The sequence below is a fragment of the Nicrophorus vespilloides genome, unplaced genomic scaffold (assembly GCF_001412225.1).
Source record: "Nicrophorus vespilloides isolate i.1.1-1 unplaced genomic scaffold, Nicve_v1.0, whole genome shotgun sequence".
Taxonomy (NCBI): Eukaryota; Metazoa; Arthropoda; class Insecta; order Coleoptera; family Silphidae; genus Nicrophorus; species Nicrophorus vespilloides.
Genome location: NW_017095757.1, coordinates 10,300 through 26,720, shown reverse-complemented (window position 1 = coordinate 26,720; position 16,421 = coordinate 10,300). Strand labels below are relative to the sequence as shown.

The 16,421-nt window shown below is 34.8% G+C and overlaps 1 protein-coding gene across 5 annotated transcripts; it reads right to left on the bottom strand.

Annotated features, from left to right (window-relative positions):
• LOC108562482 (transmembrane and coiled-coil domains protein 2) lies at nucleotides 1–15,588 on the bottom strand. Of its 5 annotated transcripts, XM_017920862.1 has the most exons (9): nucleotides 15,105–15,588; nucleotides 10,553–10,733; nucleotides 2,910–3,448; nucleotides 2,722–2,849; nucleotides 1,745–1,964; nucleotides 1,346–1,688; nucleotides 1,104–1,285; nucleotides 763–880; nucleotides 234–321 (listed from the first exon to the last, which is right to left on the bottom strand). In XM_017920862.1, exons 1-8 carry the CDS (start codon nucleotides 15,131–15,133, stop codon nucleotides 769–771), a joined length of 1,734 nt encoding a protein of 577 aa, XP_017776351.1. In that variant the 5' UTR covers nucleotides 15,134–15,588; the 3' UTR covers nucleotides 234–321; nucleotides 763–768. The 5 variants fall into 5 exon arrangements, with proteins under 5 accessions (XP_017776359.1, XP_017776367.1, XP_017776337.1 ...); XM_017920878.1 differs by lacking the exons at nucleotides 763–880; nucleotides 15,105–15,588 and adding an exon at nucleotides 7,360–7,461 and having other exon boundaries at nucleotides 2–321; nucleotides 10,553–10,631; XM_017920848.1 differs by lacking the exon at nucleotides 763–880 and having other exon boundaries at nucleotides 5–321.
• Between the last annotated feature and the right edge of the window lie 833 nt (nucleotides 15,589–16,421).

Genomic DNA, 16,421 nt, shown 5'->3' with positions numbered 1-16,421 from the left:
TTTCTTTTTGTAATTGTTGTTGTAGTAGTTGTCTCTTGCTTTTTTTGTGTCGAATATATAAGTAGGATATTTATAAATATATATATAGAGAAAGAGAGAGCGAGAGAGTTTGCGTCCTATATGTAGAATACAAGAAGTATAAGAGCTAGAGAGAGATAGATTGTTCATTGTCTGAAGGGGTTGGCTAAATGCTATTTGACGGGGTCCAGCATGTCCTTCAACCTCTTCATCACGTGCGAACCGATGTCCTGGACTTCGGGCCACTGCCGCAAAACGAATATACCTAACAATACTATTCCCAACGTTGTTAAAATCCTCACTCTGCAACAATAAAATCGCATTCATTACAAACTGCACCAAATTATACATAATAACTATGTTTCATGTAACATTCTCATCATTAAGGCATAGGGAATATTAGAAGCATAATGGATATATATCGTGGCGCCATCTAGCGGAACGCGCTTTAAAAAAAGCCATTTTGTAGATCATTTAAAACTGAATCAAAATATTTACAAATGTATTTTTCTTGCTTAAATAGAAAATTAATTGGAAAAATTAGAATACAATTCTTGAATCAAACGTTAGTTACTGTTTTTTTTTGGTATTCATTTTAACATGTTAACACAATTTCCTTTGTTAATTCATTGTGGATTGGATAATTTGTTAGTGATAGTAGTGTTGCAATTGAGAATTAGTGTGTACGTAGACCAGTAAAAGTAATAATAACTAAATAAATAAATAAATAAAAAAGAATGTTACCGTGTGTCACGTTTTCGAAAATGTCCTTGTTAAAATGGATGAGCGAGATGTGCCAAGAGATATTTTCTCTCTGGTCGCCTGCACCACCTCAGTTACCGTAACCGTCCTATAGCTATCCCTAGCAACGTCAAATAAACAGAAATTAACGAAAATCATGAATTAAAAGGAAAACAAAACAAAGTGAGGTGATGAACATAATGGAATACGACGCTCAATTGCAACAACACTATTAACTAATTTGAAAGAAAAACTAGCCTTTCTTGCTTTTCAATTAATTCAAAAGTTTTGCCCGAAGCGATGCTGTGCTCTGCAGCTCAACTAATCAGCAGCAATAAAATTACCTGGTTCTGAGGAAAGGCATTATGATGCCGGCGCAGGTCGCGACCAGCAGGAGGATCACCTGCAGGACCGTGAGCAAAACGTTGATCAGTTTGACGGCGAAGGCTCGAGCGTTCGAGTTGTCCAATCCCTCCAACGTGACGTACTGCTGCTGCTGCAGTGCTTGATGCTCCATCTTTTGTATCTGCAATTTATTTAAAATCAGCATCATTTTAATAAACAAAAAAATGGGTTAATCGCTTACCTTAGTTTGGCAATGTTCTAGAATCTCGTGTATGTCCCGCAACCTTTCCTCGCTCTGGTATTGCACTTTCTCCTCCATGTCGGCCATCGCCTGCTTCAGATTCTCCACCTCGTTCTGGTGCAGCTCAGTCAAATCGTTTATTTGCTCTTCTAACCGCTCCGTCTTAAACCGCTCCTCCTGCAACGCCGAACTGAGGAATTGAACGTCCTGCCTGAGCGTGATGGCGCCATCGAACTTTTTCCTGAGTATTTGTAATTCCTCCTGCGTCGTCTGCAGTTGCTTGAACATCGAGTTGTACTGCACCTCGTGCGTGGATGTTCCTTCCTGACTCCTGCCTCTATACCTAATCAATAAAATCATCGTTATTCATCTCGTGATCAATAAGAGAACTTTATTTACCTATCCATGCTCTCGCTCGTAACGCTGCTGCACTCGCTTCCTTCTTCGCTGGGGAACTTCTGGGGTTGCTGTCCACCCATCGACACGTTCGACGTGGCCGCGTGCAAAGTTGCTGGTAGCGTCGCAGAACCATGATGAACTTTCTCACCCTGATCGCTTCCAGCTCCACCGTTTGTTCCGCTTCCCTCCGATCCAGTCGTTCCTGGCCCTATGTACCACGCTACGGATGTTAATCAAGATGTTACAGTGAGGTGCGGGGCCATGCCATGTACCAAGTGCATGTTATGTAGCGTGATTATTCAGCACACTTCCCCCAAAGGAAATTATTATGATTGATATAAAAGTTTGTTTTCAAAAATTTACAAAAAAAAAATTAATGAAATTTTTCCACAACCAAAGACAACAATAAAACAACAAATATATCCAAGAAATGTTTACAAAGTTCAACTGGTTTTTATGAAGAAAACACATCGAACATAATAATTTATATATTATTGAAATTAAAGCTTTGTAAACACCCATTTAATATAATGTATAAATGTTAATGGTTAATGATTTCAGCGTTTTTCCAGCGAAATTTAAAATTCAAAACAATAAGAGAAAACCAAAAAGAGAAAACAAAATCAGTGTGTGCGCTGCGCTTTGCAAGCCCAATAACATGCGACTCGATGTTCGTCTTCTAAATAAACAATAATCTATCTATTTATATTAATATAACAACATTAATTCGATAAAGCAATGTGTTATTATTATTATTATTTAGATTTTAAGTAATAATAATATAATTATTATTATGTGCCGAAATGAAGTATCGATCTACCTTCGATTTCGATAGCTATGACTACGGGAAACACCAAGAACAATTAATCCAGACACCAAAGGACAGAAGAAAAACAACAGAGACAAACACTTAGTGGTTAAGTCAGGTTGGATTTGGGTCGATGAGGGAGGAGACGGAGAGAGAGAGAAGCACTTACTTGAAAGTTGGCTGATGTTATCGGCGCTGCCGAATTTGTTTTTGATCAGATGAGCGAACTCCCTGGGCTTCGACATGACAGAACCGCTGAATCCCGTGATACCATCGCGTATATTACCGCCAACGTTCCTACAAAACAAATAATAAGAGATAAGATATAGAAGATGCGCAATCGCGATAACAACATACTTGAGTCCTTGTCCCATGTCTCTGAGGACCTCCCGAGGAGGCCGATGGCTCTGCACAACGCCGTGCGTCTCGAGATCGTGCACGCGCTTCTGGTACGTGTCCAGCTTCTTCTGCAGCTGCGAGATGTTGTGCGCGCTCTTCTGGTTCTTCTTCTCGAACACCGCCTTGATGCGTTGCACCTGGTGCTTGTCCGCGTTCGCGGCCAACTTCAGATACTCGTTCACGTTGTCGTCGCGCAGCTTCTGCTCCGTCCGGATCAGATCCTTGACGCGGATGATCTTGTTCGCAAGATGCTCGATGGTGGCTGTGATCCTGGTGTTGCCGGCAGCGTCCGTCTCATCTTCGGGCTTCACGTGCTCCGAGCTGCCGTTCGAGATGAAGGAGGAAGGGTAGCACGGGTCCAGGACCTCGGCTTCCGATGGTCCTGTCTCGTCCAGGATGGGACACTCGTCCATTGCGATGGAGTCTGCTGGGGCTGTCGGTGATTTGTGTCTCTGGTGCGAACGGTGGTGCGTCGTCGTGTAACCTACGCCATCAGACTACAACAAACAAGATTAATTTCAATGACTAAGCTGCTACTACTACTGCTACTCCTCTTTCTACTCCATGCCAAACAATCTCTCTCTTACTCTCTTCCACATATTCTACGCACACAACCATCTAATTATTAATTGAAGCATGATTGCAATGATATAAAACTAAATGGAAAACGCAAATGGCGACCGAATCAAGCTGGAAATTGCATACGCAAATTCTCTTTTTCAGCGCCAATCCAACTAGAAAGCGAAAATCACCATTGAACGTATTAAAACCCAATCACTTTATATAATATCAGTTTTACGATAATTCTCTTTATTTACCTCTTATAACATTTCTTTACATTACATTAAACCAATCAAGAAATCAGTTAACAATTGAAATTTATACTATAAATATATCAAGAATTTACAACTTTAAAATACATTTTAAACTAATAAAGATTGCTTAGCAATCATATTGAATTTGTTGTTGTGGGTGCAGAGGCACCACTATTTTGGGACTTTAGAGCAGATAGTAGTCGCAATGTATGCTCAGATAGGATACAGATTGATCCTTTCCGCGTAGAGCGTGTAAAAATAAACGCGACACTCGCTTCCGTTTTGCGCGGCAGCTCTGAAATAAACTCTTGTTAATTCAACATAGTACAAACACGAGCGCGACGATGACGAGAGGCAATGCATCCACGTACGTTGCATTCCATTGTTTATTTATGTGCCAAACGTAAACAACAGCACAAAATTACATAATCGATTTTTCTAGTTTTTTGTTGCAAGATTTAACAAAATCGTACAAAGAAAGATGCAATGAAAAAGAAATAAAAAAAGAGAGTGGAGGAAATTCGTAAGGGAATTTGCAGAGGAATGAAAATATTCCCCCGGGTTTATAGACCGTTCACTTCGAACGCGATTCTTTTGGCAGCGAATGTAAATTTTTCGAATTCAAGCTACGCTTTTATTTCCCACATTTAGTTTGTTTTTTGCTTTTTGGCGCGACGCACGCTATGTGTGTATGCCACAATACTTGGGCTCAACTAACAAGTGGACGTAATTAAAGCCGTGCATCAAAGGAGTCGGAACTCGGAATTTCGAACTTCAAACAAAAGCGTTTCCTTCCAGCAGGAGTCGCAACACAAAAGAACGATAGAAGCAAACACGAGAAATTAGCAGGATCCGCACCGAAACGATACAATCTCTTCCTTCTTCATCATGACACATACAATAAACAAGCTTTTTTTTTTTGCTATAATACATTGACAAATCTAATAAGAAACAAATTGAATAAGTCTTGATAAATTTTGAATTTGATACAAATTTGTAATTAATGTCCTTTCGTGCAGCAAAATTAAATTCCTTTGGATAATTTTACAATTATCGCATGTAATTGGATTTATTGAATAATTAAAGTTTATAAAATCCTCTCCGCCTACAAACATTACATTATAATAACATTACGAAACAGCGATCAATTCTCACTTCGACCGCTTAAAAAGAAACCAAAAACTCGTTATCCGTTAAGTTCTGATTTATGTTGTTGCAGTTATTTTATTAGTTTGGAAGCGGCAACGTATTTCGTCCATAAACACGACCATTATTTTCCCATCCGATCTATGTAAACATTTGATCCATAATAGATCCCAAAAACAAAAAATATACTCTCTCTCTCGAATCCGTTGCGCAACGCACGCATACATAATTTACGCAACGAGAATTCGCGGAATTGCAAAACATATATATAATCATAATAATAAAGTAATATACATCGATCCGTATCAGAAATATTTGATAATACGAAAAAATAATATGTTGATGATAAAACAAACGCGATTCATGCAATCGATTTCAGCTCTAAATATTTGATTGGCGCTGCACGTGCGGAGATCAAAGTCTGCGAGCTGCAAAAGGCTCAACGCGTTGATTAAATCTTTGTATGGAACGATCAATTTTTCAACGAGCAAAAGCTTATTCAATATTAAGCACAAAAAAAATAATTGATATCATAAATTCAATTGAAAAACTTTAAACATTCTTTTGTTGGAAACATGAAGAAGTTTGCAATAAAAATGAGAATGAGAATCTATTAATTGTGTAGATAAATTTGAGAAAACTAAAATAATGATCTTTGGGTTTTTGCAAGGATTCAAGACTACAGTGATTCGAAATTTATAATTTGCGGTTAGAGATGAAAATCCGCTCTAAATGCAAAAGTGCACGAGTTTAAAAATTCCATTAAAACGAATCGACTGAGATGATGGAAGTGAGGGGGAGGCAGTATAAAAGTTGGTGAATTTCCGCAATGGTATGGATTAATAAACTTTGGAGGCTACCGAAAAAAATTACAAAAATAGTAGAATTATTTTGCATTACCAGAGCTAATCTCATAAAATCCAGCTTGGACATGTCCGAGTGTAAGAGATTCCATTCACTCTTTCGTCCTGCTCTTGCAGTGTATTCCGATCACATCCTGAGCACGCTTTGCACGCGACTGGTGAACGAAGACGACGCTTCCTTTTTCAAGGAACGTGCGCCAGCGGAAAAAGGACCCCAAGGTCGCATCACCTCATCATTATTTCACCTGTGAATTGATACAACCGGCCACTCGAAAAACCGCGCCATTATTTATTTAAAACACAATAACCGCTGTATACATATCTTTCTCTATCTCTTTGCACAACCAAATGAAAATGAAAAGCATCCGCGCACGTCCTTTCATTCCTTCGATTTTTTTCTTCTTCTCTACATCTACCTTTGTGATAAGCCACGTTAATACCCCGTGGAATTGCGGTTTATGGATTAGAATACGGCGAGAACCATTAACTGAAATCTACTTTACCGCAATTGGATAATAAAAACGAAGAATAAAAACGAGTTGCCTTAATGATGATTGGAATAATAATAAAACAAAAAAGAGGAAAACAACTTTGGAGTTAATATAGAAAACAAAAAGGTATTAAAATATTAAACATTATACAAATCGCTCGAACGAAAGTAAAAAAAAATAATGTAATAATGAAAGAGTTCAATAATCTATTGCTTTATTTAGATTACATTCATTCCAGATATATGATTTACCCAAATTTGTCATTGAAATGAAAATAAGTTAATTCTGTACACATCTGAAATTTCAATTGACCACAAAAAATGTTATACATATGTGTAAAAACGATCGTTTCAGTACATTATTTAATCAGTGTTTCAAAGTAAATTGGACTTTAAGCATAAACTATTTTCAAGAACAAAGTATTTCTATTGTGTGGAATCATGGAAACGTTGCTTTTACTGCGACTGACGATTGGTAATTGAAGGCGCAGAAAGTGAGCTTTATCTTATCGCCGGCAGTGTAAAACACAAGCAGAGTGTTATTATTATGTTTAAGTAGGCACGCGCGATATCGCGGATGATGCTATTTCCAGAAGCAAGTATCGCCTGAAAATATCGCTTCAGTTTTCAGCCGAGTCGTGTAAATATTTTCAACGCTCATTGTAATGTCAACAGAGGCCACGATTTACCACCAATATCCAAGTTTATCGACTAAAATTTATACCAATTTTAGTATTTAATTTAGCATTCGAATCCGCACAAAGTTTACCCGCAGATTTCGATGGTGCAACAAAACACTCGTAATTAACAATGCCGATCGATACACCATCAAGCCAATTCCTTTCAAACAACATTTTGCAACAGATGCCATTATCATCTTCGACGTGACGCGCGGGAATACATTTTAGAAAATAGTCACGAACTCAACTTGAACTAGAAAATGCTGCAGGCGCTAATGAAAAAAACGCTAAAAGCCAAACGAAATTCCATCCACTAAAAAAAAAGCACTAATTAAATCAGCAATCTCCACGTTCAAAAGAGAAAACTTGAGACTAGATTACACAAACTCTACGATCATCTAATAATTCCCAAACCTTAACTAGAAGGCTTCTTATCATATAGATACTCGGAAATCACTGTATTCGCAGCGATCTCTGCTAGTTAAAACGGAAAATCATTTCCGCGGAAACAAAGTACTGAAAAGAAATCCAACAATTAATTTTACTACACTTCCTAACTACTTTCCATACAGCTATTTGCATTCGTCTAAGTCTTAAACCTTAAGATACTAAATATTGATTTAAAGATACTGAAAAAATAATGAAACACCTTTTTAACTTTAACCATTTTTGCTTACAATCCGGCGCCAAAACGGCCATAAAACTATACCGTTTCCTTTTCACGAGCAGACAAAGGTACTTGTTTATTCAAGCCTCGAGTTTTTCCGTTTCTCCAGAAACGTTCGAGGATCTTAAACATTCTTAAACTACCTGACCCGCAATAAATAAAAAAAAAACTACCTACTTCAAACTCAAATAATAGTCACTCCAGAGACTATTCGCAAAACCACTATTCTTTTTACTCTTTCTTTGTGAAACATCAACTGCATTAGCTTCAAATATTTACGTTCATCACCTGATTGATAAAAATTGTGGTTCTCCCATTTGAATCATCGATTTGGATGACAAATCTACGCGATATGAAATATACGAACTATGAGAGAAAAGTGTTTACCAATATATGAAACGTGTTTTATATAGATACACGATAAGCGGAAAGAAGGGGTCAAAAGAATATTTAAATATCCTTGTGATCCAATTCCGTGCGATTAGATAACTGTTGCGTTGAATACGAGAGTGCCACGCACATTTAGGGCAAGCCGCGAACAAAAAGAGAATAGAAAATAATTTAGCGAAAGTGCACAAACTGTAGACCAAATCCAATAAATAACACGATTTATCTAAATTGATATTCATATTAAGAGAAATATGCTTCTGTTGCGAGGATTCTAAAACGCAGTAATAAAGCAAGTTGAACGACCCGTGTTTATCAGTAATTAATAACAACAGCGTTTCATCATGCTAAATAATATGTTTTTCTTTGCCGAAAGAAACATAAAACACAATCTGCGATAAAGTCAATGTACAGAGAGAAATTAGCTTAGATGAAACATGGATTTGCAATGAGCAAACACAAATATTAATAACGTTGCAACGTGATGAGAAAAGTTGTTTCATGCAGAAACACAATATGAAACAACTTTTATTATTAGTCCCATTGATCCAGCATTTCTCACAAATGAAAAACGTATTTCCATCAATTCTTCAAAAACTTTTAAACGCAACAAACTTAGTTTATATACATTATTTCTTATTACTTGTTGATTATTGGTAGAGTTTAAATGAATCTATGACAAATTGCAAATCAATTACACGTTGTTTCTAAGCAATTGGTTAACATCAAGGACATTGTCAATGCATTTCAGTACAATTGATTACAAAGAAAACGGTTTTATCAATGCACCAAGGCCCGTCGTCTAGTCGTACCAATTGTCCAAAGCATATTTATAGTGGTCCATCGTATAAATAACTTTTTATTTGGACCACACGTAAGCAAAATAATTGCCTAATGATATAAATAAAAAAAAGAGAAGAGTAAAGAATTTAATTGCGTAACACAACATAGCAAAACAACAAAAAAAGACGACAGCCTGCATTTTCATAAATTGGTCGGTTTTTTTATAAAAATAAAAATAAAACTTCGCAACAGTTACATAAAATTTCGGCAAACCGAAACAACCACTAGTTGTGGCAATTGTTGAAACGTTATTTATGGACGCGGTATAAATACGCTTTTCTTTGGCCAAGGGAATCTCGTTGCATAATCAAAAATAAAATAACATACAAGGATGTTAATTTTAGTGTAAATTTCAAATTTATTTATTTTTAAATCTGCAATTTCCTTATTTCTCGTTTACACTTGATAAACTTGTGGAAACGTGCTTTCCAAATATTGAGTTATACCTGCAAAAGTTTTCTTTACATTTCCCACGAAGTTTTGAGGCAAATCGTGCCTGGACTGAATGGAAGGGACTAAGAATTGACACGATTCAAGAATCCGGTTTAAACCCGAACATATTCTCGCTCCGTGCAATTTGCAAAGCACATGTGACAGAGAGAAAGAGAGAGAGAAATAGGATTTCAATGATAAATAGTGCGGCTTAGGTTCGAACAAACAAGATAAAATTGGAATTCGATTTAAATTTTCAATTATTGATGCAGTAATTGAATAAAAACACGAGGGCGGAAAAAATGTAATTGAATTGTGTGAGGACGTTCCGTGTGATAGAAATAAACAGATGGACGAGTGCAGAGGAAAAGCAGTTCAGCAATTGCAAACAACAATTACCGGGTCGGCCAAGTTGGCACATTGAACGTTGAGAGTTCCAAAGCTCTCAGATAAAACGAGAGAAACACAGAATTGCTTTAATTGCAAGCACGTACTCCGTGCAAAGCATACATTAATACTGCAGAAATCAATAACACCAATCAAAATTGGGGATGCTGTGCCAAAAATCACAGCTGCTAAAGAAAAACGCGAACTAATCGCTGCAGAAGATTTTCATAACTAATTTCAGATCTAGTTTATGATGATTAAATGTAGTTAAGAAACGCAACAGATGCGTCTCCGTTCGGTACTTTAAGTGCAAAAATTAGAAACGCAGAAGAAAAGAAAAGAACGCGCGTGCTTCTAATGGCACACTTTGCTAATTATTATACTTTTGTAGTTTATATAGTAAATGAAATATGTATTAAAAATACAATAAAAAGTATGCCAAAACATCATCATCATTTCGTTATTATTATTTTTCTTCTTACGAAGTTGACTAATTTGCGTTGAAGCAAGAAACTACGGGCCAAAAAGTTTTTTGCGAATTGTGAAACAATTTTCGGTTTCATGGAAGATCGAAAGTATTCGAAATAATATATCGTTTAGTATTTTTAGTGGAAATTGTCACTGAAAATTTCGTGACGTAAACGCATAAATTTCGTGGTATAATAGACTATAGTTGTATCAAAGCCAAAACAAGTTTTCTCGGTGGATTTTACATTAAACTTTCATACAGCCTCCAGTGAAGAAGCTTAATAAATAAATAGGATTAAAATCAATTGTAAAGATCTACCTTTCTATCGAACTACAACTAGGTCATTGAATAAACAAACTATTAAATTACAGTGAATTTGTGTAGCTAATGACTAAAATATTGGTAGAGAAATGTGATGATACCTTATTGCTATCCTGTGATCCGTGGCTGAGGGATTTGTTGTGGTGCGGCTGGGGGGTGGAGTGGATATGATGATGATGGGTCTCTCCTCCGCGTCTGCAAGGCGACGTACTTCTGCTAGAAGTTTTACTGTTAACTTGCTGTTGCTGACCCGAAACATGCAGACTATCCATTCCGCCCAAGCTGTAATAACCGAAAACAAAGGTAAACATTAGTCTCAACTACAACACAAATCAAACAAACAAAACACAATTTTGATACCTCGCAATATCTATGCGATATATAGTTTTGATTAAAAACGAATTGAAAAACATAATTAATTAAGTAAATTGGATTAAAGGCTGCATAAAGCTGGACGCGTACAACTAAAATCATCATAAATACAATCAGAATGTAAGATAATGTTCGATATCGTTAGAAATCGGCCGCATAAATCGATGATAGCGTATCTAAAACATCCATTTTTTCAATCGGCATAAACATAAACCTTTCGCGATTTAATCGACGAGACGTATTTCTTTATTTCCATTCAATTCGCTAAGACTTCACCCGCTGCAATACAACAGAAGCGAATCCTTGACTTTTCAATCGCGAGGAGTTCTGCAAAAATACCCATTGTAGCGCACAAAGGAGCAGAATCTGTAAACGGTGACTTTCTTTAAAAATTAAAAATAAACGAAACGGTGATTCGCTTCAAGGAACTTTGATTATTCATACAATATTTAATAATACACTTTGTTAAAATCCATTTATTATGCAATTATCATTTCGAATTGAAGGAAAGATGATTATTTATTGTTTTATATAGATTTAGATTAAGTAAAAAATGAGTGAGGTTATTTCAGATTTACGCAATCGCTGCTTGTTTAAAGGACGTTTATCTCGGGAGGAAAACAAACTTGAAATGTAAAAAAATAAGTATGAATATGGAGATAGTTATGCGGTCTTATTATAATTGCCCGAGTTCAGAGTTCATAGTTGCGCGAAGCGATAACTTCAGTTTGAATTCAAGCTACAAGAATGATTTATCATCTATCGATTCAACGTAAATATAATATGTTTTTTTAAATTCAAATAATTGCAACTCTTTTAATTAATTATCCGTACAGTTTGAATAAACAAAATCCAATTAATTTGATCGTAAACTTATTTAAAAAAATCTAAAACTATTTCTTATCTGCATACGATAATTGCGCAAATGAAATTGCTTTAATTCGCTCAATTATATCCGACGGAAAGCCAATATCAATCAGGAATTACGATTAAGAAACTTGCGTAACGACTGGATTAGACAACAACTTTCGTTCGCAATTTTTTTTTTTCCCCTCTTAATGGAAAAGTCAAAGATCACAAAGAAATCGATAATTAAACAAGAAAATACATATTTATAAGACTGCAGAACGTAATTTATTTATTATGCAGCGTTTCCTGCTTAGAACGACAGAAAAAAAAACATAATGAAACAAGGATGAAGATTATTATTATTAACCTTCCGAAAGGCGACGAATATGAAACCGAAAGTTTTGCGACGTAACGCAAACGGCGACGCACAATTAGAAAGAAAGAAACTATTCAGGAAAAAAAGTGAAATCCGAAACCATAGCTTCCTCGCATTTTTAATGTCTGCAGTAGGGAAAAAAACAAAACAACAGCTAACCGAAACAAAACACAAAAACATTTACGCAATGTTTACTTTACAAAATTACGTTTTATGTTACAAGAGCATTTATAAAGTGAATTAATGAATTAGGCTATAAATACACTTAAAAATTCTGATGTTTTGGTTCTGCTTTCTATCAAAGTTTGGTTAATATCAATGAAAACAGTTTTGTTATTATTGATTGATAGAAGATGACGTGCATAACTGCATGATTAATCCAAGAATCGAATTATTGATTGCGATCCATACTTATAAATAATGAATAGGAAAACCATCGTGTTGAAACGCAATAAAAAAAAATATGAACTTTATCAAATAGTTTGTATTTCTACAAACTATTAGTTGCGACAATTGAAATCAAACTTATTTCGCGGGTTTAAGTGTAATTTCCATTGCAAACAAATCGCTATCTTTTCTTTGTTCAATATTACTAAAAGATTAACTAAATCCGGGTTTTGATGACTCTCCTGGGCTTGGTCATCCAAGGAGCGAAGGAATCGTGCAAGTCTATCACTATTAAGAGAACAGAAACAACAATTGTATTTGCGGAGACCTTCAAACGTCCAAAGTTTTCATATCAGAGGCGGCGACGTGTTTCTCCATGGCAATTCTATTCTTGTAATTGGAAAGATTTCAAAAGTCCTTCGACAAACGCGAAGATGAGGAATGGAAGAAACCGACCCTGCGTGTGTAACAAGCTGATTCATTAGCGTATTTACAGTTTCGTTTCGTTTTATTCTGATAATTCTATTAAAATCATCAAACGAAACAAACGGATTATCCGCCCCCATATATATGTGAAATCGCAAAAGTCATGCGAAATTTGCCGTGACTCATGTTTTCAACTAAATTATCTACATTTATCTTTACCTTATCATTAACTAATGCAGTCGGTTTTTTTTTATAGAAAATTTAAATGAAATGCAAATAATTTGTTTGTTTCACATAAAGATTTGTTAAAACCACATGAAATAATAACAATGTTCGCTTGTTTTTTTATAATCATTCGTTAAACTATCTCTACATTTCTTGGTGCAATGATAAAGAAGGCAAGTATTTGCAACCACAGTTCAGCCTTTAACGTCAACAGGAGGGAAATAAGCGGTTTTCCCAATAGATTCTAATGAATCAAAGTAAATACTGATTAGATTTAATTTCTAAAGCGAAATTGAACACAAATTGATTATTAAATCTAAAGTAATATTTAAATATATCCAAGAAATGTTAATTCCTTTAATTCGATTGAAATCATCAAACGAAGAAGCAAATTATGCAGATTATGTCACAATTAGTAACTTAGCCATGACTCATGTTCATTACTAAATCCACGTGTATCTTTATCAGTAACAAATAAATAATTTTAATTTATGCTTTCGTTTTTTTTTGTTTGTAGAAAAATTGAAACGAATTGCACAAATATGAGAATGAAATAGAAATATTTACTTGTTTCATATAATAATTTCATCATTATACTATTATCTCTACGTTTTAGCGTAAAGATAAAAAAACAGGCATGGATTTGCAACCGCAGTTCAGCCTTAATAATTAGCAGGAAAACAGGTTTTTTTTTTTATATTAAATTCAAATGAATCAAAATACTGATTAGATTTGATTATGTAAAGAAATTTGCGTAATTGACGGAAAATTCAATTTTTATAAAAGAAAGTTTTATTGAATTTGAGGAAAATGAAAAACTTGATGTGAAATTTAAAAAAAACATATTTACGTTTTAGCGTAAAGATAAAAAAGCTTGGATTTGCAACCGCAGTTCAGCCTTAATAATTAGCAGGAAAACAGGTTTTTTTTTATATCAGATTCAAATGAATCAAAATACTGATTAGATTTGATTATGTAAAGAAATTTGCGTAATTGACGGAAAATTCAATTTTTATAAAAGTAAGTTTTATTGAATTTGAGGAAAATTAATAATTGATGTGAAATTTAAAAAAAAACATATTTACGTTTTAGCGTAAAGATAAAAAAAAAGCTTGGATTTGCAACCGCAGTTCAGCCTTAATAATTAGCAGGAAAACAGGAGGTTTTTTTTTATATTACATTCAAATGAATCAAAATACTGATTAGATTTGATTATATAAAGAAATTTGCGTAATTGACGGAAATTTCATTTTTTATAAAAGAAAGTTTTATTGAATTTGAGGAAAATTAAAAATTGATGTGAAATTTAAAAAAATCATATTTACGTTTTAGCGTAAAGATAAAAAAAAAGCTTGGATTTGCAACCGCATCTCAGCCTTAATAATTAGCAGGAAAACAGGAGGTTTTTTTTTATATTACATTCAAATGAATCAAAATACGGATTAAATTTGATTATGTAAAGAAATTTGCGTAATTGACGGAAAATTCAATTTTATAAAAGAAAGTTTTATTGAATTTGAGGAAAATTAATAATTGATGTGAAATTTAAAAAAAAATCATATTTACGTTTTAGCGTAAAGATAAAAAAAACAGGCATGGATTTGCAACCGCAGTTCAGCCTTAATAATTAGCAGGAAAACAGGAGGTTTTTTTTTATATTAGATTCAAATGAATCAAAATACTGATTAGATTTGATTATGTAAAGAAATTTGCGTAATTGACGGAAATTTCAATTTTTATAAAAGAAAGTTTTATTGAATTTGAGGAAAATTAAAAACTAGATATGAAATTAAAAAAAAATCATATTTTGGATCTAACAAGAAAGAAAAACAATAAAATAACAATAACAATGGTTAATTGGTAAATGAAGTTATTCTAATGTGTTTGTGTGTAATACCATGACTGCAGTTACAAAACAACCGAAATTTACTCAAGTCGACAAAGAAGTGGACGTCGTTGCGCAAAAAGTGTTTAAACCAGAAAACAAAGGACCGTAACCGGCGCCTACTTTCACTTACGCGAATAAATTCAAAATAGTGAACTGCATCTCTGGAACGTCCAGAAATCAACAATAATGATCGGAACTCCTTCTTGGATACACTGTGGTCAGGAGGGTATAATAAATCACAAAAAACTGGAGACCAGCAGTTCGCGCACCGATGTCATGACTTCAAGTGGCCGCAATTCCGTCGGAACGATTATGATAACAGAAAACCAAAACATTGAACTCAGTAGTGTTTGGAGAAGGAACTGCCGTTGCGGCGCATGCTGATGCGATCGCCGAGCGCCTTGCGGAGCGTCGCGAAGATAATTTTAGATGGTCGTCGGCAAACACTCATTACCACTCAATCTACACGGAATTGCCTGTGAGACGGACTTCACTAAATTTAGATAGAAGGAAACGCACGAGAGTTGTAACTACTGTATGCACAGCTTGTTGTTGTTTGTACAAGTAGGAGTAGAAGTGCGACACCTCCGTTGCAGCCAAAAGAAAGTCGCGCACTGAGCAGCAGAAAAAGCATTTGTTGCCCATTCACATTTACAAATAGAGGTGGACAGAGTTGGGTAAGGAGGGGTCAAGATCTATAGCCTCTCTTGCAAGATTTGGACCTTCCTAATCTCTTACCTAACCGAAGACGACCACCCTCATGAAACACCCACCAAAAGCCTAATCCAAAGACACTTCAAATTCAATCACCATTATTCACCAACTTAATCTTAATACAGACGATTTAATGAAGCGAATTACGGAGAAATAGAAGAGCTTTGTAGAAAGTGAACTTTCTTAATTTGCAACAAAACCAGATACAAGTTTTTATGTTTGCTTACTTCATATTATCACAAAAACAAAACTACAATTAAAAAACAATCATTTCATCGAATCAAATTAAAATGATTTATTGACCACAGCAATTTGCGTAAACATAAAATCCATAATATTTACAAAAATATATTACCAACAACAATTTCTTTCAAGGTAAATTGACTGAAAATAGATAAAAGCAAAAACGAACAGGTAAGAAGGATTTTCAGGACGACTGCGATCTTAATCTTATCTTGAAATATTACAAAAGGAAAGCATATTTCCGGTCATATATCTTCTACGCTTTTCTGTAAAATTCATTCTTTTAACAAGGGTTGTTTTCTTTAGGATTATCCAAAAGAAAGGTACTGTTTCTTATGAACAAAAAAAGAAAAAGAGTTGTGTATGAACTAAAACGTTTTTGGAAACAATATGAGAAAGCTACAGTCTTATTTTAAGCAATCAGGCCAAGTATTTTCATCTTTGGGTTAAGGTTAAAAATGATTTTTTTTTAGCCTCCAATTAAGTTTTA